The 27,559-nt window shown below is 38.6% G+C and overlaps 1 protein-coding gene across 1 annotated transcript in view; it reads right to left on the reverse strand.

Moving 5' to 3' along the window:
• The window catches only part of COL19A1 (collagen type XIX alpha 1 chain), a 352,057-nt gene that overhangs the window by 138,068 nt on the left and 186,430 nt on the right, over positions 1 to 27,559 (reverse strand). The window contains exon 15 of the mRNA XM_067702906.1: positions 15,957 to 16,010. Within this exon, the coding sequence (XP_067559007.1) occupies positions 15,957 to 16,010 (54 nt within the window). The remainder of the gene's footprint in view (positions 1 to 15,956; positions 16,011 to 27,559) is intronic.

A 27,559-nucleotide genomic window follows, 5' to 3' on the forward strand; every position in this document is an offset into this window, starting at 1 on the left:
ATAAAAAAAGAACTGAAAAACGTCCGATGACAAATGCACATCATTCAAATATATATAATATCACAGATACTTAACAATGTTTGAAAGCTTTATATTCCTAGTAGAAATGGTACCTCATATGACGAGAGTAAGAATGCAAAATAAACTCTCACTGGGGAGGAGATCACGATGGCAGAGGAGGAAGACACGGAACTCACTTCCTCCGACAGACACATCAAAAATACATCTACATGTGGAATAATTCTCACTGAAAACGAACTGGAAACTGGCAGAAAGACTCCCGTGCAAGCAAGGCTGTGAGAAAGAGCCACACAGAATTGGTTAGGAATGGAAGAGAAGTGATCAGGTCGGGATCCGTGCCCGGAGGGCTGACACAGATGGACACCCTCCCCTGGGGAGTGAGTGGTGAGAGCTGCAGACCGACTTCCCCAGTCCTGGTGTCCCACGAAGGGGAGACAAGTCCCCTTGGTTGGCTGGAGGGCCAGTGGGACTGACAGGAGGGCAGTGGGAAGCCTGGACTCTGCTCAGGAGGAGTGAGTACACGCTTGCTTGCCCCCGAAGCAGGGTGCAGAGGGTGAATTGAAAATGCACGGGTGGCTGCCCAGTTTCCTATGACTGCCCCAGCTTGCACGTCCAGACGGAGCCAAGTGAAAGCTCCAGCCACACGTGCTTCATGACACAGATCCACACCAGTGTGAGGGCTTGGCTGTGAGGCACAGAAGTGGCTCAGACCTGAAGCGACCTCTGAGCAGGACAGAGGTCACCATCATCAGTACCTGCACCAGCAGGGCATCAGGAGTAGTCTGGGTCTCTGAGCACAGGGGGCTCACCACGGACCCCACCGTGACCCATGCTGAGTGCCCACCCCAGGCGCTCTTGCTGCAGCACAACAGCTCCCCTCTGGGGTGGGGACTCCAGTGCTGGGGTGGGAGAGCACACACTTGAAGAGAACAGAGCCAACTCACACCCAAACCTCAGGGCTTCTGCTCCAGCAACTTGAGACCAGACCCACCCCTGTGGGGCAGTGATGGCCACTGAGCAGAGTGGAAGCACAGGCTCAAACCTGGTTCCGGCTCCAGCCCCTCGAGCTCTAGTGCCTCCTCCTACCAATCTGATGGCTGTCAGCACGCCCTCAGGAAAGATGTGACTTCTGTTCACATCAATCCAGCAATCCTGCCAAAGCCACAAAGTACATGCAGGCTGTACAGGGACACTCCCACGTAAGGGCATCCCTTCAAGACCACCATAGGTAACTGTTTCATCTAATTTCATAGAGACAGACAAAGTTAAGCAAAATGAGAAGATAGAGGAATTTGTCTCAATTGAACGAGGAAGAGAAGACCCCTAAGAAAAAGAAATAATGAAACAGAAATAAAAAACTTACCAGATAAAGAATTCAAAAAATTAGTAGTAAAAATGCTAACTGAATTAGAGAAAATAAGGGGTGAGCACAGTTAAAATTTTAACAAGGAACTAGAAAATATAATAAAGAATCAGACAGAAGCAAATCATTCAATAGCTGAAATGAAAAACACACTAGAAGGAATGAACAGCAGATTAGGTGATATGGAAGAGCACATAAATGATCTAGAAGACAGAATAACGAACATGACCCAAATAGAAGAGCAAAAAGAAACAAGAATTTTAAAAAGAACAGTTTAAGAGAGCTATGGGACAATATCAAGCATACTAATATTCACATTATAGGGGTCCCAGAAGAAGAGAGAGAGAAAAGGGGGTCAAAAATATATTTGCTGACATTAATAGCTGAAAACTTCCCAAAGCTGGAGAAGGAAAGAGATTTTTAGGCACAGGAAGCACAGAGAGGCCCTAACAAGATGGATCCAGAGACCCACACAAAGCCATATAATTAGAATGGCAAAAGTTAAAGATAAAGAGAATTTTAAAGGCAACAAGAAAGAAACAAAGAGTCACAGGGAACAACCATAAGCTATCAGTTGATTTTTCTGCAGAAACTTTTCAGACAAGAAGGGAGTTTCATGATATATTTAAAGTCCTGAAACAGAAAAACCTACAATCTAGGATACCCTACCCAGCAAGGTTATTATTCAGAATTAAATGAGAGATAGAGAACTTCTCAGATGAGCAAAAAAACTAAAAAAGTTCATCAATACTAAACTGACCCTACAAGAAATGCTAAAGGGTCTGCTCTAAGTGGAAAAGAAAAGACTACAACAAAAAGTGAGAATTTAGAAGAAAGGAAAAATCTCACTAGTAAAGACAAATATATGGTAAAGGCTATGGATCAACCACTTAAATAAACAAGTATGAAGACTAAAAGACAAAAATTGTAAAATCAACTGCAGCTAACAAACAGTGAAGGGATAGACACTAAGATGTAAAATATGACATAAAAAACACAAAACATCGGAAAGAGGAGTAAAAAATGTCATTAGAATGTGTTTAAACTTAAATGTGTATCAGTTTAAAATAAGTAGATTCAGTGATAGGTCAACATATGTGAACCACATGGTGACCACAAATCAAGAAGCTACAACATATAATTTCAAGATATTCTATGGAATTATATAGTATAGGCAATATTTAAAAATACTTTAAATAGTAATTAGGGTAATTTTTGTAAAATGAACCTTTAGCAGTTTATTGCACAACTATATGCATGCAAACTGTCCGAATCAGAAGTGTGTCTACAGTCTTATCATTAAATTTTTTTCATGCCTCCAAAAGTCCATTTTGCAAGCATGTTAATACTGGGTATGTTGTGGCATATGTTAAATAATGTTGATACATAAATTAATAAAGGAAAAAGCTTATAATTAAAAAAAAGAGAACCTACAACAGACCCATGCCCTGAGCCCTGCAGCCTGCAGCCTGTATCCTGTGCCAGGCCCAAGGCCCCCACCTGCCACCATCTCTTTGTACCCACCACAGCTCTGGGGAGGCAAACCCCAGATTCCCAGAGCACCTGCCGTCCCACCCTCATATCCTAACAAAGACCAGGATGGGGAGGAAGGTGCAAGGGAAACCCTCATCATCTCTACCCTGGGTGAGAAATCCTTTGAAACCAGCTAGGAAGAGCTGCCCACAGCTAAGTTAAGTTAAAGGAGCATCCTCTCTACCCTCCTTGACCTCCAGCCTTCAAGGGAAGACCCAGGGTGAGGAATCCCTGGGGAAAACACTGAAAGGCGCTGCCTACAGCAACTGAACTTTGGGAAGGACCATCTCTACTCTCCCTTTTCCTCCAGGAAAAGACTGTTAAAAATCCCATGAAACAAACAAACAAACAAAGGGACCTACAATAGATACACAAAAACTAGAAATAAAGGAACACAAGCATGCCACTAAAGAAAATTATCAGACCACAAGAGAAAAAACTAAAAGAAGAAGAAAAGAACAGAGAGAACTACAAAAACAACGAGAAAACAAATAACAGAATGGCAATAAGTACATACCTATCAATAGGCACTTTAAATGTCAATGCACTAAATGATCCAGTAAAGTCATAAGGTGGCTGGTTAGATGAAAAACAAGACCCATCTATATGGTGCTAACAAGAGACTTACTTCAGAGCTAAGAACATACAGACTGAAAATTAGGGGATGGAAAAAGATATTTCATGAAAATAGAAATGACAAGCAAGTGAGGATAGCAATACTCATATCAGATAAAATAGGCTTTAAAGCGAAGTCTATAATAAAAGACAACAGGATATTATATAATGATAAAGGGATCAATACAAGAAGAGGATATCACACTTGTTAATGTATAGGCAACCAAAACAGGAGCACTTAAATATATAGAGCAAATATTAACTGACATAAAGGGAGACACTGACAAAAATACAATAATAATAGAGGACTTTAATACCCTACTTATATCAATGGACAGATCATCCAAATAGAAAGTCAATAAGGCAGCCATGGTCCACAACAGACCAAATGGATTTACAGATATATAGAGGACATTCCATCCAAAAGCATTCTTCTCAAGTGCACATGAAACTTCTCTAGGATAGATCACATGCTAGGCTACAAAACAAATCTAAATACATTTAAAGGACAGAAATTACAACAAACATATTTTTGTGACCACAATGATATGAAATTAGAAATCAATTACAGGAAGAAAAATTGGAGAAACACAAACAAGTGGAGACTAAACAACATGCTACTAAGAAAAACCAGTGGGTCAATGAAGAAATCAAAAAGGAAATCAGAAAATACCTCAAGGCAAATGAAAATGGAAACACAACACTCCAAAATCTATGGGATGAAATACAGGCTTACCTCAAGAAATAAGAAAAGTCTCAAATAAACAACCTAATCCACCATCTAAAGGAATTAGAAAAAGAAGAACAAACTTCTTCCCAAAGTCAGAAGAAGGATGGAAATAATAAAGATCAAACAGGAAATAAATAAAATAGAGACCAACAATCAATAGAAAAGATCTAAGAGACTAAGAGCTGTTTCTCTTCTTTTAAAATAATCAAAATTAATAAAACTTTAACTAGGCTCATCAAAAGGAAAGAGAGAAGACTCAAATAAATGAAATAAGAAATAAAAAAAGAGAAATAACAACTGATATCATAGAGACACAAAAAATCTTGAGAATACTACAAACAGTTATGTGCCAACAAATTGGACAACCTAGAAGAAATGGAAAAATTTCTAGAAACATACAAACTTCAAAGACTGAATAAGGAAGAAATAGACAATGTGAACAGATTGATCACTAGTAGTGAGATTGAATTTGTAATAAAAAAATCTCCCAGCAACCAAAAGTCCAGGACTGGATGGCTTCACATGGGAATTCTACCAAACACACAAAGAAGAGTTAATACCTATCTTTCTCCAACTCTTGCAAAAAATTGAAGAGGAGGGAACACTCCCAGATTCATTCTATGAGCCCACCATCACTCTGATATCAAAACCAGACAAAGACACTACAAAAAAAGAAAATAACATGCCAATATCTGTGATGACTATAGACGCAAAAATCCTGAACAAAATATTAGCAAACCAATTCCACAATATATAAAAAGAATCACTATGAATACTATACACTATGCTCAAGTGTGATTTATTCCAAGGGAGCAAGGATAGTTCAATACCCACAAATCAATGTGATACACCATATTAACAAATTGAAGAATAAAAATCACATGTTGGTTTCAATAGATACAGAAAAAGATACCAAGAAATGGAAAGATATTCCACGTTCTTTAACTGGAAGAATTAATATTGTTTAAATGTCCATACTACCCCAAACAATCTACAGATTTAATGTAATCCCTATCAAAATATCTGTGACATTTTTCACAGAACTAGAACAAATAATCCTAAAATTTATATGGACCCACAAAAGACTCCTAATTGACAAAGCAATTTTGAGGAAAAAGAACAAAGCTGGAGGTACCACACTCCCTGACTTCACACCCTACTATAAAGCTACAGTCATCAAAACAGTATGGTACTGGCACAAAAACAAACACATAGAACAATGGAACAGAATAGAGCCCAGAAATAAACCCACACACTTATGGTCAATTAATCAATGACAATGGAGGCAAGACTATGCAATGGATAAAAGACTGTCTTTCCAATAAGTGTTGCTGGGAAAACTGGACAGCTACATGTAAAAGAATGACATCAGAACATTTTCTCATACCATACACAAAATTAAGCTCAAAATGTATTAAAGACCTAAATGTAAGCCTGGAGAGCATAAAACTTCTGGAAGAGAACAGCCGAATACTCTTTTGACATAAATTACAGCAATATTTTTTGGATCTATCTCCTAAGGCAAAGGAAACAAAAGCAAAAATAAACAAATTGGACCTAATTAAACTTAAAAGCTTTTGCACATCAAATGAAACCATTGACAAAACAAAAAGACAACCTACTGAACAGGAGAAAATATTTGCAAATGATATGACTGATAAGGGGTTAATATCCAACATATAAATACAGCTCATACAACTAAATATCAAAAAAATCCAAACGACTCAATTAAAAAATGAGCAGAAGACCTGAATAGATATTTTTCTAAACAAAGCATATGGATGGCCAACAGGCACATGAAAAGATGCTCAACATTATAGTCATTGGAGAAATGCAAATCAAATAAATATCACTTCACACCTGTGAGAAGAGCTATCATCTAAAAGATCACAAATAATAAATGTTGGTGAGGATGTGGAGAAAAGGGAGCCCTTGTACACTGCTGGTGGGAATGTAAATTGGTGCAGCCACTGTGGAAAACAGTATGGAGGTTCCTCAAAAAACCAAAAATAGAACTACCATATGATCCTACAATTCCATCTGGGTATACATCCAAAGAAAATGAAAACACTAATTTGAAGAGATACATGCACCTCAATGTTCATAGCAGCATTATCTACAATAACCGAGATATGGAAGCAACCTAAGTGTCCATAACAGATGAATAGATAAAGAAGGTGTGATATGTATATATACACTGGAATTACCAAAGAATAAAAATGAATGAAATTCTGCCATTTGCAGCAACATAGATGGGCCTAGAGATTATTATGCTTAGTGAAATAAGTCAGACAGAGAAAGACAAATATTGTATGTTACCACTCATATGTGGAATCTAAAAAATAAAACAAACGAATGAATATAACAAAACAGAAATAGACTCACAGGTATAGAGAACAAACTAGTGGTTACCAGTGGGGAGAGGGATGGGGGGACTACAAGATTGGGGTAGGGGATTAAGGGATACAAACTATAATGTATAAAATAATAAGCAACAAGGATATGTTGTACAGCACAGGGGAATATAGCCATATTTTGTAATAACTTAAATGGAGTACAATCTATAAAAATATCAAATCACTATATCGTACACCTGAAACTGATATAATATTGTAAATCAACTACACTTCAATAAGAAAATATACCAACATATGATTATATCATAGAAATTATACCACAGTATACTTTTCTCACTAAGTGGTTGATTTAACTCAGTGTTTTCTCAATTATGTAATATTGACCTTTTATAAGTGTTATTTTTAATAGTCTTATAGATAAAATGTGAATAACTAGATAATCCTAAATGATAAGTGAGGTTCTAGAAAGAAAGCCAAGTAAAGGCAAAGCTGGCAGCATCAGGTACTGAAATGATAGTAACAGCTCCCCAAAGTCAGGTACAGAACTCTGCATACAGGAGTCAGGTATGGAGATCTGATGATTTCTGGCCTCTGAGTCTCATGTTGGTTTTGCACATTCACGAAAGGAGTTGGGGGAAAGCAGCATAGCTCTCTGGACCTGAACAGGGTACACACTTTCCCAGTTCCCCATCTAAATGGCAGATGGCGTCAAAGATGGATGGTATCTCTCCGAAACTCTCTAATCCTTAAGAAGAAATCCTCAGGGGCTTCCCTGGTGGCGCAGTGGTTGAAAGTCCGCCTGCCGATGCAGGGGACACGGGTTCATGTCCCGGTCCGGGAAGATCCCACATGCCGCGGAGCGGCTGGGCCCGTGAGCCATGGCCGCTGAGCCTGCGCGTCTGGAGCCTGTACTCCGCAACGGGAGAGGCCACAACAGTGAGAGGCCCGCGTACCGCAAAAAAAAAAAAAAAGAAAAGAAAAAGAAAAACCAGAAAGAAATCCTCAGGAAATATCACAGGAAGTAAGTGGGAAAAGATGTCATCTGAATGCCAGGGAGTTTAAGACGTGCAATAAACACAAACCACTAGTTATAGGACGCAAAACCTCTAAGTTGCTCTTTACAACATGTGTGTTTACATATTTATACATGGATCCCAAGCAAAAAAGATGCTTTCCCTCCACATTTATGTTCTACATGGGACCAGGGTTAAAAGTATTATTTAAAATAATGTGTTGACTTTTTTCTCTTAGCAATACTAATCCTTGGTACAAGGACACCAGGCGTTGATTTGGGGGCTGAGCAGAATTACGGATGCACTCACGATGCATTCTAAAGGGCACTGTCGGTTTCAACACATAAAGATAAGAAGACAATCTGATATTCTCCTCTCACCTTAATGTGCAACTAACCAAACTACTTCCTGAAACTGAAAGTTCATCACTATCCATTCTTTATAAGTCTCCTCTCCCATGTTCAAGCACATGTAAAATAGTGGAATTACAACTACAGAAAATCAGAGTGGTTTCCCCAGGCCCCGAACTCACTTCATTGAAACTCTGAGGTCATTCTACAGCTCTGAAGTCAGCCCCCTCCTAAGCAAGAAGAGACGCTTGTGCTGACCACACTGTGAGGCAGTTCTGACCTGCTTTAGTGGGTTTGTGTGTGTTCTATTTAAAGCTGCCACGGGTCATGGCCAGGCCATAATGGCATAATTTCACTTGAAAAATACGTCAAGCCCCATAAAAACAATTCAGCTTAAGGAAAATTTTACTTGGATGAGTCCTGTGGTGTGCGTTGATTTCACAGAAGCAGTGATTTTGACGTCCTTTTTCCTGAGGAGATGGATATAACTCACTAATTATGAGAACATAATTGATGTTACTTGTGTTGCCTTAGGTAATGCATATAAGCCAGCTCAGAAACAAACAAGCCAAAAGAAGAACAAGTTGTTTTTCCATGAATGCCTTAGTGAACTTATACGTGATCGGCACAAATTTGTTCACAAAACAAACATTAAGGTCTTAGCTACTCCACAATGAGGACACTCATCTCTGCTTCTTCAAGGAAAACAACTTAATCTACTCGACATTTCCAAACTTGTTAATATACTTGTTTATTGTGAAACTGGATAAACATTGGGCTTCATAAAGCTTCTGGGGCATTAGAACATGAGCATGGACATCCAAATAAAGTAGGAATTCAAGTAAAAGTTAAATAAAATGGGGCTTCCCTGGTGGCACAGTGGTTGAGCGTCCGCCTGCCGATGCAGGGGACACAGGGTCGTGCCCCGGTCTGGGAAGATCCCACATGCCACGGAGCGGCTGGGCCCGTGAGCCATGGCCGCTGAGCCTGTGCTCCGCAACGGGAGAGGCCACAGCAGTGAGAGGCCCGCGTACCGCAAAAAAAAAAAAAAAAAAAAAAGTTAAATAAAATGAGTTCAATGGAGTGGTAGTTAAAGCAGTCATTTTACTTTCAGTAGTTTTTCTTGACCAATTAGACATTCTCTTTAATCAAGTCCTAATACTCTGAGTTCACATACTTCCTTTCCCGTCTGCACACAGCTTCAGATCCGCAGGTCGCAGGTGAGAATCACAACAGCTAACCCCTACCTGGCACACTCCTTTCAACAGCTCTTCCAGGTAGGTAGGGGTTATTAGAATCTCTGTCTTCTAAGTGAGGAAACAGAGCGGCAGAAAGGCTGAGGAACTTGCCCAGGATCACAAAGCTAAGAGGTGGTGAGGCTCGGGTTTAAACCCAGGTGATCTGAATTGCCTCCACATAATCCCCTATGTTGCTTACACACTAAGAAGCCAGCAGACACATGGTCTGCCCTGTCCTCTGTGCCTTTGCAGGACTGACCATCAGACTCCCCCCTCGTGAAGGAAATATGACTCAGTTCCTTTGCCATCAAGTCTGGGCTGGTGTGGAAGGACACACCCTGATGGGACACACGCTAAGTAGGGTGAGTTCTCCATGCTGTTTAGGACACAAGGAACCCTGACCCCAGATGCAGGGTTCAGGGTGGTTTGGAGCAAGCACTTCAAGGGAGAGTAAAAAAAGTAGAATCTGCACAAAAATGTTAAAAGGAGGAAATTAAATGGATGGCTTCCTGGAAGGAATAAAAATGAAAAAAAAAAAAAGGACAAGCACAGGCAGAGAAGCTAAACTGACATAGCAGCACTATTTACAATAGCCAGTACATGGACGCAACCTAAATATTCAACAGAGGAATGGATGAAGAAGATGTGGCACATATATACAATGGAATATTACTCAACCATTAAAAGGAATGAAATTGCATCATTTGTAGAGATGTGGACGGACCTAGAGAGTGTCATACAGAGTGAAGTAAGTCAGAAAGAGAAAGACAAGTATTGTATTTAAAGGCATATATGTGGTATCTAGAAAAATGGTATACATGACGTTATTTGCAAAGCAGAAATAAAGACACAGACATAGAGAAAAAATGTACGGATACCAATGGGGAGGTGGGAGGAATTGGGAGATTGGGATTGACACATATACACTATTGATACTATGTATAAAACAGATAACTAATGAGAACATACTGTATAGCACGGGGAACTCTACTTAACGCACTGTGGTGACCTAAATGGGAAGGAAATCCAAAACGGAGGGGATGTATGTATACGTATAGCTGCTTCATTTTGCTGTACAGTAGAAACTAACACAACATTGTAAAGCAACTGTACGCCAATAAAAATTAATTAAAATAAAAGACACAGGGTGGCTTGTAAGCATTTAAAACATAAAATTTCTCTTCAGGATCAAAATGAGGATCCAGCAACAAAGAATGCAAGAGTGTGGTGGCATCTTGGTCCAGCCGAACAAACTTCTGGTCGGGGCAGTCACTAGCTGATTCACCAATAAATGTTCTTTCACAGACCCAGAGGGACTTTAACAAAAGGCCCTGAGATTGTTCAGACATGCACTTTAATGTGACTATAAAGGAGAAATCCAAGGTTACATTAAAATGATACTTATTTTTTATGTTTTGGGTATTAGGAATATTAGGAAATCCTATAAGGAATCTACATCTTAGAGGGGATTTTTATAAATGCCAGTTCTTTTGAGATGTCTCATGTAAACGTCCACGAACATGCTCAGCCGTCTGAAATATTCCACTTTTCATCAAGACACCTTCTTGGGCTCACATCCAATTCCCGTCCTTCTCTTTTTCCCCGATTCCCCACTGCTGCCTCTCCTTCCTCACAATTCACCCCCTAATTCCCTCACATCTTTTCTTGCAATTTTTGTTTCTAATGCTCTCCCATTTATTTATTCAACTAAAACTTCTCTCTCAGCTGGTACCAATTCCAGCCACCTCTCCTTTTATCCAGTATCTCTCCCCCAAATTTTTTCCAAATTTTAATGCTGTTGAACCCTCCATGCATCTTGAAACGCCCTTCTGTTGACTTCCTGGCTCTGCAGTATCCCGGTCCCCCTGCTGGTCTTTCTCTGCCACCATGGGCTGGACAGCCCCTTGGTGTCCAGGCAGGTGGTCCCCATGCTGCTTTCCCTTACTGCTCCCTGACACACTCTCACCTGCGGCTCAGGGTCAATATTCAACATTAGCTGAATTTTTAAAATTGTGTTAATCTATAAAGGATGTGAGATCCCAAAATATGCCAGCCAAATGTTTCACTTGTTATCAAAAAGATAACAAACGGAAAAAGCAATGGCATATAAGAGATTCAAATAAGGAGGTTAAGAAAAAAAAAAAAGGCCACAAATCTCAGATCTATATCACCACCAAACACTGTTATGGTTAACAGCAGCTTTTAAGTACAAGAATCATACTACTACTATGTTTTATTAAATGAACACTTATCTAAAATTTAGTAGCTTACAAGACAATAAAGAGAAGAAAGTCAACTAATGAAAATTTCAAACAGAATTTTGGTGTGGTACTTGGTAAAAAATAATGTTTTTATCGTGCTTATAGAAAACTCTACGCAAAGGGTTAAAGAGAAAAAATTTTTATATTTATAATATTTATTTAAGCCTCAATAAAATAACAGTGGTATTATTAGTAGTATTATTAACATTTTCTATAATGTTTGGTATGCTTACATGTGACAATTATGTTTGAAACTCACCATAATTGAGAGATATTAGTAGAATACAGGCTAGTCTCTATTTAATCATTGAGGAAAACCAATAAATCAATGATTTCTTCTACTTTCCTTAAAGACATTATGCCTAGGAGTAAGGTGCATAAACTTGCACATATTTTATATTTCATTTCAATAAACTTAGCGATAGTCAATTCATTCCTGATCAAACACATGTAATCAAAATATGAGTTTTCTTGACAATGGGTCAATAGAAAAGAATTTTAAATTCCTAGATTTTTCTGTTGTTTTCTATTGCAAAGTTCAGTGAAGTGAAAAATGACAGGTCTTAGCTTTCAGTGTGTGTGTGTCTGTCTGTGTGTATGCACACACACACCTGCATATGCATGTACATTTGCATGTCCAAAAGAGGTGAGTGCTGCCTAACTCTTGAGCAGAGAAGAAATGGTGGCACTAAGATGGGTCTAAATGTAAATATGTAAGAATGCTTTTTTCTTTAATCTGCTTCACTTTTAAGTAGCTGAAAAAGCAGAATAAATCCCTGAGTACATTTGGAAATAATCATTTGTAAATGTGTATAATATCAATAATACCTGATCTAAATGCTCTCCTCTATAAATATGGCATTTGTGAAAGAGCAGTAATATTGATAAACCTTGCCTTACATTATCTACAAAATTCTATTACATTCCTTAGTTTCTGACACTGTTACTTGTTGATAAGTTACAATAAAAGTAATATAAAATTATCTGAATTATACATATTCATAAATGGAGTAAATTTGCATAATATAGTGGTTGAACTTTACAATTTGAATACGTTCCTCCAAAACTGTCATGAAGACTACATAAGTTTAATTTATTCTTTAACTCACCTTCTTCTGAAATGTAAGCTTCGCTAGGGTACAATTTCAATTTGAAGCATTACTATTTTCAAAGAGCCTCATCTGAATATTTTTTATTTCAGCTAGTCTGACAAAGACTCTCATAATTATCTTACAAGCCAAATTAAGAAATGTGGGTTGGAAGGAGGGAGAGTCCGAATGTATTTGTACATGACTTGTATCATGTCACATGAATATCAGTGGTAGACAAGATGGCAGCTTTGCTGTTGTTAGAGTTTTCAGGCCCTGTTCTGCTCAGGATTTATTAGTGATATGAATGAAGACTCAACGGGTAGGCTTATCAAAATTTAAGGTGATGTAAATCTGGGAGCTATATCACTGGCAAAAAACACAATAGAATGGTATTAGAAACTAAAATCCAGAACATGAAATTTAACAATCACAAGGGTCAATTCCTACTCTGTGATAAAGAAAGGCAACTGCACAATCGCAGGATGGATGAAGATCTGACTGGGAAGAAGTTTTCATTAAAATAAAGGAGGAGGCACCTTGAATTGACCACCTGTCAGTACAAGTCAGAAGTACAATTTCCTTGTATGCTTAAAATTCGTTAAGAGAGATGATCTCATGTTAAATGTTCTTACCACACAAAATTAAAAAAAAAGAAAAGCTCTGCCACAGGGGGAAGAATTCAGACATACTGTCTAGCTTCGCCCACCTCACTCCATAATTTCCATCTCAAACCACCTAGGGTTTTTTATTGGAGTTGAAATTAAAAACCTATTTATCGTTGTACTTTACTGAGTTATTGTTGACAATTAAAATTTTATATATTTAAGGTATACAACTTGATGTGATATGCATTTTGAAAATCACCACAATCAAGCTAATTAACATATCCATCCCCTCACAAATAGTTACTGTTTTTTGTCGTGAAAACACTTAAGATCTACCCTTTTAGCCAATTTCAAGTATACAACACAATATTAACTACAGTCTCATTGCTGTACATTAAGTCCCCAGAACTTATCCATCTTGTATAACTAAAAATCGTACCCCTTGACTGACATCTTCTCTTACCCCCTTCTCCCCTCAGCCTCCAGTGATCACCAGTCTACTCTGTTTCTATGGATTTTACATTCTCAGATTCCACATGCAAAGGCGTATTTGTCTTTCTGTGTCTGGCTTCTTTCATGTAGCATAAAGTCCTCCAGGTTCCTCCATGGTATCACAAGTGGCAAGACCTACTTCTTTATTAAGGCTGAATAATATTCCACTGTGTGTGTGTGTGTGTGTGTGTGTGTGTGTGTGTGTGTGTGTAATCACATTTTCTTTATCCATTCATCTGTCAATAGACCTTTAGGTTGTTTCCATATCATGGGAGTACGCATATCTCTTCGAAATACTGACTTCCTCCCGTTAGATACACACCCAGAAGTGGGAGTGCTGGGTCGTAAGGTAGTTCTATTTTTACTTTTCTGGAGGAACCTCCATACTCTTTTCCACACTGGCTGTACCAGTTTACATTCCCACCAACAGTGCACGAGGGTTCCCTATTCCCCACACCCTGGCCAACACTTCTTATCTCTTGTCTTTCTGATACTAGCCATTCTAGCTGGTTTGAGGTGACAGCTCACTGTGGTTTTGGTTTGCATTTCCTTGATGATTAGCTACCTTTTCATATACCTGTTGTCCATGTGTATGTCTTCTTTTGAGAAGTGTCTATTCAGGTCCTTTGCCCATTTTTAAATGGGGTTATTGGGTTTTTTTTGCTATTGAGTTGCATGAGTTCCTTATGTATTTTGGATATTAACTAGGGAGTATAATTTATCACTCAGTTTCCAGGAAGGGGTAGTTACTAGAAGGAAAATGTTCCCTGGATGCTGCAGACCGAAATTAATTCAGAAACATGGTCCTAGATACAACAGAAATCTTGGTCATGACTGTGAGAAAATAGAATAAGAAGCTTGGAAATTAACTTCACATGATCATTTCATCTAGTCCTCTGCCCCCAGTGGGTGAAAACGCTTAAGGCAGCCTCAAAAACATAGATCTAGGGAAGTAATCGTCTATGTTTCCCCAAGGCTATTTAAAACATTGATCATGTGGATTAATGAACTCTTGGATAGAGAGGGGCTGGAGAGCTAAAAGGGGAAACTACAATTGTACACACAGGTGTTGAGACTAGAACCCAAATGTGACTACTTTGTAAATAATTTTAAAATACCAGCAGAGTCCACTTTCTAGCAAAGTGTTCGAACTCAGTTTTCTCTGTGAGGGCTACAGTAGAACTTACTTCACAGAGCTATTGTGAGAAATAAATGAAATATGAATCATTTAGCACATTGTAGGCAGCTGATAAATGTTAGCTATTATTCACAACATTTTCCCTTTTATTTTCTTAGCCATCAAAACTTATTAAGCCCTTTTATGTTCACTGAAATAGCCACTGGGAATAAAAACTGGACACAGAAATGTTCTAACTGAGAAAACGTAGACATCATCTAGTCCAGTGGGCAGAACTGGGAATAATAAATTTAAATGACTGAAAAGAGATTTGGGGTTAATAGACTGAGACAGTAAAAGAGAACATGGTATCCAAAGCCAGAAGCCCCAAATTCAAGTTCTGGCTCAACTTTTTAGTAGTTCTATGACTTCAGGCAAGTCATCTATGCTCTGTGAGTTACACAACTCTCATCCGTAAGGTAACAGAAGTTCAAAATACTACTCCTATAAGAAAGCACACATAAAATGTCTGGAGACTTCAACATGATTTGAAAACAGTTAATAACAATTAGCGACAAGAATGGGGTGCCCCCTTGCAGAAAGTGTTCATGCAGAGCTGACCAATTATCTGTCACTGCAGGGGTTCCTTTTAGGGGGAGCCACTAAGCCTAACTGCCCTGGAAGGTGATTGCTATACTCCCAGGCAAGTACAGTGTATCCACATATTACATACTTTATCTCAAAGGCAGGAGAGTAACTACAAAGAGTCACTAATGTCAACAATTTAATTTGGCTAAGGAATGTAGTTAATATCCACAGTCTTTACAGAATTCATGAACAGGCTAGAACTCCACAAATAGAACCCATCAAACTTAACTCTGCAAAGATGAGCTTAACTCAAAAACCCCAAAAGAGGACCAACGTGCTTCAGATCAAATTATGGTTAATTCATTTCACCCAAATTATATTTCCACATTCCACCATCTGGAAAATATATAGAATTTTCTGGATTGTAAAAGCGCTGTCAAAATCTCAAATTTCGGCTTTCAGGTAGTTGATATTTTCCTCAAGCCCATCTGCTTGCTGGATTTTGATTTTATTTTTATAAGTGTTCAGAAACAAGTAACCCCTGAGTTAGTAATGCCTGCCAGTTGTTCTGTGTCTACTTACCCTCTGACCCTCTTTCCCAGGTGGACCTTGGGGGCCTTGGATCCCCAGGGAGCCCTAGGAGGAAAAACAACACCTATTAATAGATTGTTTCAAGTATACCTGCCTTGCAAAGAACGTTGTGAAAATTAATACCTATTTTATTGATTATAGACAACTTTTAAAGTGATTCGAACTCTTCCAAGCCTAGCCTAGCCTACCTAATACATTAATAATGCTGAATTGTCCTTTGACTGGTTTATCTTTGGAGTTAACACCAGAAAAGAAAAGAAAGGTGATTCCTAACCACGTGGGAGGCGCAGTGTTCACCCCCAGTGGCGACTCCCATATGACTGGAACCATGTTTTATCAAACTGCCATCAATAAATGGTAACAATATTTGCAGGCAGAAAAAAATGCTGCTTCATATACTTAAACTCTATAAATGCAATGGCATTTTTGGTTGAGAGTGGCTCTGTGACTATCCACTGAGAGAACACCTAGTTACGACGTTGGCTTCAACATTCACCTACTCCTAACATTTAATTTTTAGCATCATACACATTATTTAATACTTTCTCATAACATTGTCAAGTGGTAGAAAAAATAACCTTTGTTTTTTTTTACAGGAGGCCCAGGAAATCCCAGGTGCACGAATCCGAAAGTCAATCCCCTGGTTCTCACAGACAGTTACTATTACACAGGAATTCTCACTCAGCATGAAAAGCAAAATGATGACACGGCTGATTTTAAAGTCTCTGGCATTGATTGCTAGTTGTTACCTCTCTGAAAGCGTCTTAGTCTCCCCTGCTGCTTCCTCCTTCCCTATTCAACCTTTCAGTGTGAGTGTTTAGGCCCGTTTTCTTCCCAGTCTACACTCTCCCACCATGGTCTCATATACCATGGGCTTTGGATTCTCCAGGCCAATGATGCCAAGATTTATAACTCAGTTTATCTCTGAGTTGCAGGTCCACACATCCAACTGCCTGCCTAACACGCCCACTCCGCTCTCTCACCAGCATTTGAATTTAGCACACTGACACCACATCTAGGACCCTCCCACCAAAACTGGGTCCTCTTCCAGCACCCCCCAACTCTGTAAACCCACGCACCATTCTGCTAGGGCTCCTGCCAGGAATCTATAACTCGTCCTCCATACCTGCCTCTCTCACTTCTCTTTCACATCCAGTCACCAAGTCCAATTGCTGTAGCTCCACAAGAGATTTGGGTACATTTATTATCTCCCTTCAACCTTCTGCTCCATCACCCTTCTTGCTTGATCATCTATGAGAGCCTCCTTCGTGACACTAGACATGGTGGACCCCTCCATCCTACACAGCACAGCCAAACCCGAAAACCCAGCCTGACCTCCTCTGGTTGTCCACATGAAGAGATGAATGCCTTGTTTCATCAGTCGTAGGGTGCCTTATACTTGTTCTTTAAAGTACTTATCATAAGTCTACTTAAAAGATTATTCAGGTAATGATTCACCAGGCTCTAAGGATAACAGGTAGAATCAGTGTCTTATTCAACTCTAGGTGCCTGTTAATGTCTGAGTGAAAAAAAAATCATAATGGGAAATCAATTCACTGTAAAAAAAAAAAGAAAAAAAAAAAGGTTTTGGTAAGCCAGTACTGTTCAAAGGGTTTTAAAAATATGTATGGTTCAAGATGGCGGAAGAGTAAGACATGGAGATCACCCTCCTCCCCACAGATACATCAGAAATACATCTACACGTGGAACAACTCCTACAGAACACCTACTGAACGCTGGCAGAAGACCTCAGACCTCCCCAAAGGCAAGAAACCCCCCACGTACCTGGGTAGGGACAAGAAAAAAGAAAAAACAGAGACAAAAGGGTAGGGACGGGACCTGCACCAGTGGGAGGGAGCCGTGAAGGAGGAAAGGTTTCCACACACTAAGAGTCCCTTCGCGGGCGGAGACTGTGGGTGGTGGAGGGGGAGGCTTCGGAGCCACGGAGGAGAGCGCAGCAACAGGGGTGTGGAGGGCAAAGCGGGGAGATTCCCGCACAGAGGATCGGGGCTGACCGGCACTCACCAGCCCGAGAGGCTTGTCTGCTCACCCGCCAGGGCGGGCGGGGCTGGGAGCTGAGGCTCGGGCTTTGGTCGGAGTGCAGGGAGAGGACTGGGGTTGGCGGTGTGAACACAGCCTGAAGGGGGTTAGTGCGCCACGGCTTGCGGGGAGGGGGTCCGGGAAAAGTCTGGACCTGCCGAAGAGGCAAGAGGCTTTTTCTTCCCTCTTTGTTTCCCGGTGCGCGAGGAGAGGGGATTAAGAGCGCTGCTTAAAGGAGCTCCAGAGACGGGCGCGAGCCGCGGCTAAAAGCGCGGACCCCAGAGACGGGCGGGAGACGCTAAGGCTGCTGCTGCCGCCACCAAGAAGCCTGTGTGCGAGCACAGGTCACTTTCCACACATCCCCTCCTGGGAGCCTGTGCAGCCCGCCACTGCCAGGGTCCTGGGATCCAGGGACAACTTCCCCGGGAGAACGCACAGGCGCCTCAGGCTGGTGCAATGTCACGCCGCCTCTGACGCCGCAGGCTCGCCCCGCACTCCGCGCCCCTCCCTCCCCGAATCAGCGGCTCTTTAACCCCGTCCCGTCTGAGCGAAAAACAGACGCCCTCCAGCGACCTACACGCAGAGGCGGGGCTGCAAATCCAAAGCTGAGCCCCGGGAGCTGTGCGAACAAAGAAGAGAAAGGGAAATCTCTCCCAGCAGCCTCAGGAACAGCGGACTAAATCTCCACAATCAACTTGATGTACCTGCATCTGTGGAATACCTGAATAGACAACAAATCATCCCAAATTGAGGAGATGGACCTTGGAAGCAAAGATATATATATTTCCCTTTTTCTCTTTTTGTGAGTGTGTATGTGTATGCTTCTGTGTGTGATTTTGTCTGTATAGCTTTGCTTTTACCATTTGTCCTAGGGTTCTGTCTGTCCTTTTTTGTTTTCTTTTCTTTTTTTAGTGCTTGTTATCATTGGTGGATTTGTTTTTTGGTTTGGTTGCACTCTTCTTTCTTTTTTTTTTTAATTACTTGAAATTTTTTTTAATAATTATTTTTTATTTTAATAACTTTATTTTATTTTATCTTCTTCTTTCTCTCTTTCTTTTTTTTCTCTCTTTTATTCTAAGCCGTGTGGATGACAGGCTCTTGGTACTCCAGCCAGGTGTCAGGCCTGTGCCTCTGAGGTCAGAGAGCCAACTTCAGGACACTGGTCCACAAGAGACCTCCCAGCTCCATGTAATATCAAACAGTGAAAATCTCCCAGATATCTCCATCTCAATGCCAAGACCCTGCTCCACTCAATGACCAGCTCGCTACAGTGCTGGACACCCTAAGCCAAACAACTAACAAGACAGGAACACACCCCACCCTTTAGCAGAGAGGCTGTCTAAAATCATAATAAGGCCACAGACACCCCAAAACACACCACCAGATGTGGACCTGCCCACGAGAAAGACAAGATCCAGCTTCATCCACCAGAACACAGGCACTAGTCCCCTCCACCAGGAAGCCTACACAACCCACTGAAACAACCTTAGCCACTGGGGGCAGACACCAAAAACAATGGGAACAAGGAACCTGCAGCCTGTTGAAAAGGAGACCCCAAACACAGTAAGCTAGGCAAAAATGAGAAGACAGAGAAACACACAGCAGATGAAGAAGTAAGGTAAAAAAAAAGTAAGGTAAAAACCAGACCTAACAAAGGAAGAGGAAATAGGCAGTCTACCTGAAAAAGAATTCAGAATAATGATAGTAAAGATGATGCAAAATCTTGGAAATAGAATGGAGAAAATACAAGAAACGTTTAACAAGGACCTAGAAGAACAAAACAGCAAACAAACAGTGATGAAAAACACAATAAATGAAATTAAAAATTCTCTAGAAGGGATCAATAGCAGAATAACTGAGGCAGAAGAACGGATAAGTGACCTGGAAGATAAAATAGTGGAAATAACTATTGCAGAGCAGAGTAAAGAAAAAAGAATGAAAAGAATTGAGGACAGTCTCAGAGACATCTGGGACAACAATAAAGGCACCAACATTCGAATTATAGGGGTCCCAGAAGAAGAAGAGAAAAAGAAAGGGACTGAGAAAATATTTGAAGAGATTATAGTTGAAAACTTCCCTAATGTGGGAAAGGAAATGGTTAATCAAGTTCAGGAAGCACAGAGAATCCCATACAGGATAAATCCAAGGAGAAACACACCAAGACACATATTAATCAAACTATCAACAATTAAATGCAAAGAACAAATATAAAAAGCAGCAAGGGAAAAACAACATACAAGGGAATCCCCATAAGGTTAACAGTTGATCTTTCAGCAGAAACTCTGCAAGCCAGAAGGGAGTGGCAGGAAATATTTAAAGTGATGAAGGGGAAAAACCTATAACCAAGATTGCTCTACCCAGCAAGGATCTCATTCAGATTTGATGGAGAAATTAAAACCTTTACAGACAAGCAAAAGCTAAGAGAATTCAGCACCACCAAACCAGCTTTAAAAGAAATGCTAAAGGAACTTGTCTAGGCAGGAAACACAAGAGAAGGAAAAGACCTACAACAACAAACCCAAAACAATTAAGAAAATGGTAATAGGAACATACATATCGATAATTACCTAAAATGTAAATGGATTAAATGCTCCAACCAAAAGACATAGACTGGCTGAATGGATACAAAAACAAGACCCGTATATATGCTGTCTACAAGAGACCCACTTCAGACCTAGGGACACATACAGACTGAAAGTAAGGGGATGGGAAAAGATATTCCATGCAAATGGAAATCAAAAGAAAGCTGGAGTAGCAATTCTCATATCAGACAAAAATAGACTTTAAAACAAAGACTATTAGAAGAGACAAAGAAGGACACTACATAATGATCAAGGGATCAATCCAAGAAGAAGATATAAAAATTGTAAATATTTATGCACCCAATACAGGAGCACCTCAATATATAAGGCAAATACTAACAGCCACAAAAGGGGAAATCGACAGTAATACAATCATAGTAGGAGACTTTAACACCCTATGTTCACCAATGGACAGATCATCCACTATGAAAATAAATAAGGAAACACAAGCTTTAAATGACATTAAACAAGATGGACTTGATATTTATAGGACAGTCCATCCAAACACAACAGAATTGTCTTTCTTCTCAAGTGCTCATGGAACATTCTCCAGGATAGATCATATCTTGGGTGACAAATCAAGCCTTGGTAAATTTAAGGAAATAGAAATTGTATCAATTATCTTTTCCAATCACAACATTATGAGACTACATATCAATTACAGGAAAAAATCTGTAAAAAACACAAACACATGGAAGCTAAACAATAAACTACTTACTAACCAAGAGATCACTGAAGAAATCTAAGAGGAAATCAAAAAATACCTGGAAACAAATGACAATGAAAACACGACGACCCAAAACCTATGGGATGCAGCAAAAGCAGTTCTAAGAGGGAAGTTTATAGCAATATAATCCTACCTGAAGAAACAAGAAACATCTCAAATAAACCACCTAACCTTACCCCTAAAGCAATTAGAGAAAGAAGAACAAAAAACATCCCAAAGTTGGCAGAAGGAAAGAAATCATAAAGATCAGATCAGAAATAAATGAAAAAGAAATGAAGGAAACTATAGCAAAGATCAATAAAAATAAAAACTGGTTCTTTGAGAAGATAAACAAAATTGATAAACCATCAGCCAGACTCACCAAGAAAAAAGGGAAAAGACTCAAATCAATAGAATTAGAAATGAAAAACACTCCCAAACTCATTCTACGAGGCCACCATCACCCTGAAACCAAAAGCAGAAAAAGATGTCACAAAGAAAGAACACTACAGGCCAATATCACTGATGAACATAGATGCAAAAATCCTCCACAAAATACTAGCAAACAGAATCCCACAGCACATTAAATGGATCATACACCATGATAAACTGGGGTTTATCCCAGGAGTGCAGGGATTCGTCAATATATGCAAATCAATCAATGTGATACAGCATATTAATAAATTGAAGGATAAAAACCATATGATCATCTCAATAGAGGCAGAGAAAGTTTTCGACAAAATTCAACACCCATTTATGATAAAAACCTTCCAGAAAGTAGGCATAGAGGGAACTTACCTCAACATAATAAAGGTCATATATGACAAACCCACAGCCAACATCATTCTCAATGGTGAAAAACTGAAACCATTTCCTCTAAGATCAGGAACAAGACCACTTTTATTCAACATAGTTTTGGAAGTTTTAGCCACAGCAGTCAGAGAAGAAAAAGAAATAAAAGGAATCCAAATAGGAAAAGAAGAAGTAAAGCTGTCACTGTTTGCAGATGACATGATACTATACATAGAGAATCCTAAAGATGCTCCCAGAAAACTACTAGAGCTAATCAATGAATTTGGTAAGGTAGCAGGATACAAAATTAATGCACAGAAATCTCTGGCATTCCTATACATTAATGATGAAATATCTGAAAGTGAAATCAAGAAAACATTCCCATTTACCAATGCAACAAAAAGAATAAAATATCTAGGAATAAACCTACCTAAGGAGACAAAAGACCTGTATGCAGAAAATTATAAGACACTGATGAAAGAAATTAAAGATGATACAAATAGATGGAGATATATACTATGTTCTTGGATTGGAAGAATCAACATTGTGAAAATGACTATACTACCCAAAGCAATCTACAGATTCAATGCAATCCCTATTAAACTACCACTGGCGGCCTTCCCTGGTGGCGCAGTTGTTGAGTCTGCCTGCTGATGCAGGGGACACGGGTTCGTGTCCAGGTCCAGGAAGATCCCACATGCCACGAAGCGGCTGGGCCTGTGAGCCATGGCTGCTGAGCCTGCGCGTCCGGAGCCTGTGCTCTGCAACGGGAGAGGCCACAACAGTGAGAGGCCCATGTACCGCAAAAAAAAAAAAAAAAATTCCACTGGCATTTTTCACAGAACTAGAACAAAAAATTTCAAATTTGTATGGAAACACAAAAGACCCCAAATAGCCAAAGCAATCTTGAGAAAGAAAAATGGAGCTGGAGGAATGAGGCTCCTGGACTTCAGACTATACTACAAAGCTACAGTAATCAAGACAGTATGGTACTGGCACAAAAACAGACATATAGATCAATGGAACAGGATAGAAAGCCCAGAGATAAACCCACGCACATATGGTCACCTTATCTTTGATAAAGGAGACAAGAATATATAGTGGAGAAAATACAGCCTCTTTGATAAGTGGTGCTGGGAAAACTGGACAGCTACATGTAAAAGAATGAAATTAGAACACTACCTAACACCATACACAAAAGTAAACTCAAAATGGATTAAAGACCTAAATGTAAGGCCAGACATTATAAAACTCTTAGAGGAAAACATAGGCAGAACACTCCATGATATAAATCACAGCAAGATCCGTTTTGACCCATCTTCTAGATGAATGGAAATAAAAACAAAAATAAACAAATGGGACCTAATGAAACTTCAAAGCTTTTGCACAGCAAAGGAAACCATAAACAAGGCCAAAAGACAATCCTCAGAATGGGAGAAAATATTTGCAAATGAAGCAACTGACAAAGGATTAATCTGCAAAATTTACAAGCAGCTCATGCAGCTCAATAACAAAAAAACAAACAACCCAGTCCAAAAATGGGCAGAAGACCTAAATAGACGTTTCTCCAAAGAAGATATACAGATTGCCAACAAACACATGAAAGAATGCTCAACATAATTAATCATTAGAGAAATGCAAATCAAAACTACAATGAGATATCATCTCACACCAGTCAGAATGGCCATTATCAAAAAATATGCAAACAATAAATGCTGGAGAGGGTGTGGAGAAAAGGGAACCCTCTTGCACTGTTGGTGGGAATGTAAATTGATACAGCCACTATGTAGAACCGTATGGAGGTTCCTTAAAAAGCTAAAAATAGAACTACCATATGACCAAGCAATCCCACTACTGGGCATATACCCTGAGAAAACCATAATTCAAAAAGAGTCATGTATCACAGTGTTCATTGCAGCTCTATTAATAGCCAGGACATGGAAGCAACCTAAGTGTCCATCGACAGATGAATGGATAAAGAAGTTGTGGCACCTATATACAGTGGAATATTACTCAGCCATAAAAAGAAATGAAATTGAGTTATTTGTAGTGAGGTGGATGGACCTAGAGTCTGTCATACAGAGTGAAGTAAGTCAGAAAGAGAAAAACAAATACCGTATGCTAACACGTATATATATGGAATCTAAAAAAAAAAAAAAAAGGTCATGAAGAACCTAGGGGCAAGACGGGAATAAAGATGCAGACCTACTAGAGAATGGACTTGAGGATATGGGGAGGGGGAAGGTAAGCTGGGACAAAGTGAGTGAGTGGCATGGACTTATATACACTACCAAACGTAAAATAGATAGCTGGTGGGAAGCAGCTGCATAGCACAGGGAGATCAGCTCGGTGCTTTGTGACCACCTAGAGGGGTAGGATAGGGAGGGTGGGAGGGAAGGAGATGCAAGAGGGAAGAGATATGCGGATATATGTATATGTATACCAGATTCACTTTGTTATAAAGCAGAAATTAACACACAATTGTAAGCAATTATACTCCAATAAAGATGTTAAAATATATATGTATGGTCAACCTATTATATATTAAATGCCTTAAACGCTTTGGAATATGAGAAATCTATTCAAACATATCATTCCAGGATAAACATTCTTTTATTATCTAATTTTAGAAAATTAGGATTCTTTTTTATACTGTGACTATTTCCTTTAAAAGTCATGACTACCTTTAAACTAAAACATCAGGTGTGTTTGTGATGACCTATAATTATTTATTATGTATACATTTTTTGGTTTTTCATAGAAACTAAATTTTCATAAATGTCATAACATTAAGTTCACCATCTAATTTTATTTAGAATAAATAAAAAGGTTAAAGATATACTTTAATTTTTCACTCAGATAGCTTTCCTTTGATTAAAATTGTCAGAATTTAGTGTAAATCACTATAAGTAATTTTAAAAAAGCATTAGTACAAAAAATCCTGGATGTATCACCCATCCTCAGTGTTCCCCAAATCTTTCTGAGTCTTTCTCCACAAAATATTCATAAAATATATTTATTTATTAATTTCTTTTACCTATTTTTGGAACACTTTGTTATAGGGGCATGTAGAACCTATGTTTTATGATTTACACAGGAATAAAAACCAGGGAATGAAAAAGGTGATCAGTTCTGTTTATTTTTACCAAAAACACCTGCCAAATGGTATATAACCAAGGAATTTGGCTAATTAGGCCAACTTTAGGATGGTAAATTCCTAACGTGTATAAGAAAAACAAATTTTACAATCCAAATGTACCAAATATTAATTACAAGGTAATTACAGGGAGTTGTGTCCTTTTTAATAAGATTGACAAAATCTTGGCTCCAGATTAAACTCTTTCTCTTTGCCCTTAGGAAACTATTTTCATTTCATGAATAGTCAAACTTATACATAATATTTTTGATATCCATCCAAATGTTGACAGCTCTTTCAGTGTTTTTAAACATGAGCTACTAAAACATACACACACCAAACATTCATCAAGGGAGTACAATTAATTCTGAGCCACATGTAATAAAAATTCCATTCTCTTTACTAGTTTGCGAAATTATATGGCAAAAGTGTACATAAGACAAAAATATTAAACTTGATTTGGAATGTATTTGATGGATTCAAAAAAAATTTATGAGAACCTTTTGTGTGAAAAGTCCAAAAGTAAGACATGATACACTCACACACATAAACCCACTAATATGCCTCCTGTACGGTCATGATTCTGAATAATCCTCCCCCACCCCTTACCTTTGCTAAGTCTGGGGCCCAGAAAGGAATTTGATAAAAAAGTAGGATTATTCTTAATCTCCAATGGATTATTCACTATTTGAATTATCCATGACCAGGTTTTAATCCTAGCTATATTACATTAATATTCAGAATATTTTTGATCTGACTTTATTGAATATTACTACTTGACATTTACAAAGAAAAATGATATCAATATTGTCATTAGTAAAACACAGGTCAACCAACTGTGGAAAAATATTTTTTCCCAGAAATAAGAAATTAAAATTTGGGGATGATACATTATTTACAATTCTCCAGCTAACTACTCCTTGCATTTAGTAAAGTCAAACAATGGATTAACCTTCCACTTAGCATAAAAATTGTAGATATACCTAGGCTGATGCTCTTCAAATTAAACTTGGGTAGAGCCCACCATTTGTGTCAGAACCCTTCCCGTAATTCCTTCCTACTCTGACCTTGTAAATGCCATATGTGTGTGCTTTACTCATCCTCTCAGTTGATTATGAGTTCTAGAGAACAAAGAATCATTTTTTTTCTATCCTTTACCACACTTACAGAAGAGACTCAATAAGTACTTACAAAGTTGGATCATAAGGAACTAAATGGAGATAGAATAACACTGAGCGGTGATAGTGGTAGCAAAAGGTTTCTGGTCTACATGTAATTATATTTATTTTCAAAACTTGGCCTTGGACTTAAATACCACACTGGTGGACTTTCAATTTTGTCTGTATTTCTCATCTAAACTGATCATTCCACTCTCTGATGTCTAACAGTAAAACTGCCTTACAGTTCATTGAAGAATTAATCATCTACTCTTATTGTAATACAGAATCAAAAAACCAGGAGAGTTTGTTCTGATTCTTGATCTGGATTTTGGTATCATGGTTGTGTTCAATTGCTCTGATTCTTGATCTATATGTTGGTAAAGTGGATATATTCAATTTGTAAAAACTCCTTTGAACTACATCTTGTGATACATACTTTTCTGTATATATGTTATATTTCAATAAAGAAAAAAATCCTAAAGTCTGTGAAGGCTCAAATTAAAAACAATTAATCATCTACCATTTTTGACATCATCTCCATTATGGAACTTATTTAAATCTTTGACCACTATTTGATGTTTTACAGATTTATATCATTTTTCTAGTTAGAGAATCATATTTAAGTATCTTTGTGCACATGACATCTTTGCATAATCTGTGCATTATTTTCTTCTTCAGTTTAATGTGGTAAAGAATAATACCTAATCATTTTTTTCTTCTTTTTCCATCTACTTAGGCTGCTATGAAAATAACTCTAAATTGTTTTATTCCTAAAATTTCACAACCATGAAGATTTATTGCTTTTCTGAAAGAGAAGCTTAAGAATGTATTTAGGATATTCACAATGTAAACATCTGCATACGTCTATACAAGCATTCATTTTTTAAAAAGAATTCTGGACATTAAAAACGTTGACAAGGAAAGGAATTCCTAAGGCTGTTACCCCTTTTAGCTAGGATAAAAATATGCAAAAAATAGTCCCAGCCAGCTAAACCATTTTAAGTCCCAGTGGATCGCTATTACAGTGTGTTACACTGCACATAGCTCTCTCTGGACAATCTGCTGATTGTTTAAGACAGGCGAGAGTTTATCATCATGGAAGCCCATGTAAATATTTAACTGAGAAATTACTTAGAATTAACTGGTTCAGAGCAAAGTTTTGAAGTGTCTAACAAATA

Source organism: Pseudorca crassidens, chromosome 13, assembly GCF_039906515.1.
Source record: "Pseudorca crassidens isolate mPseCra1 chromosome 13, mPseCra1.hap1, whole genome shotgun sequence".
Taxonomy (NCBI): domain Eukaryota; kingdom Metazoa; phylum Chordata; class Mammalia; order Artiodactyla; family Delphinidae; genus Pseudorca; species Pseudorca crassidens.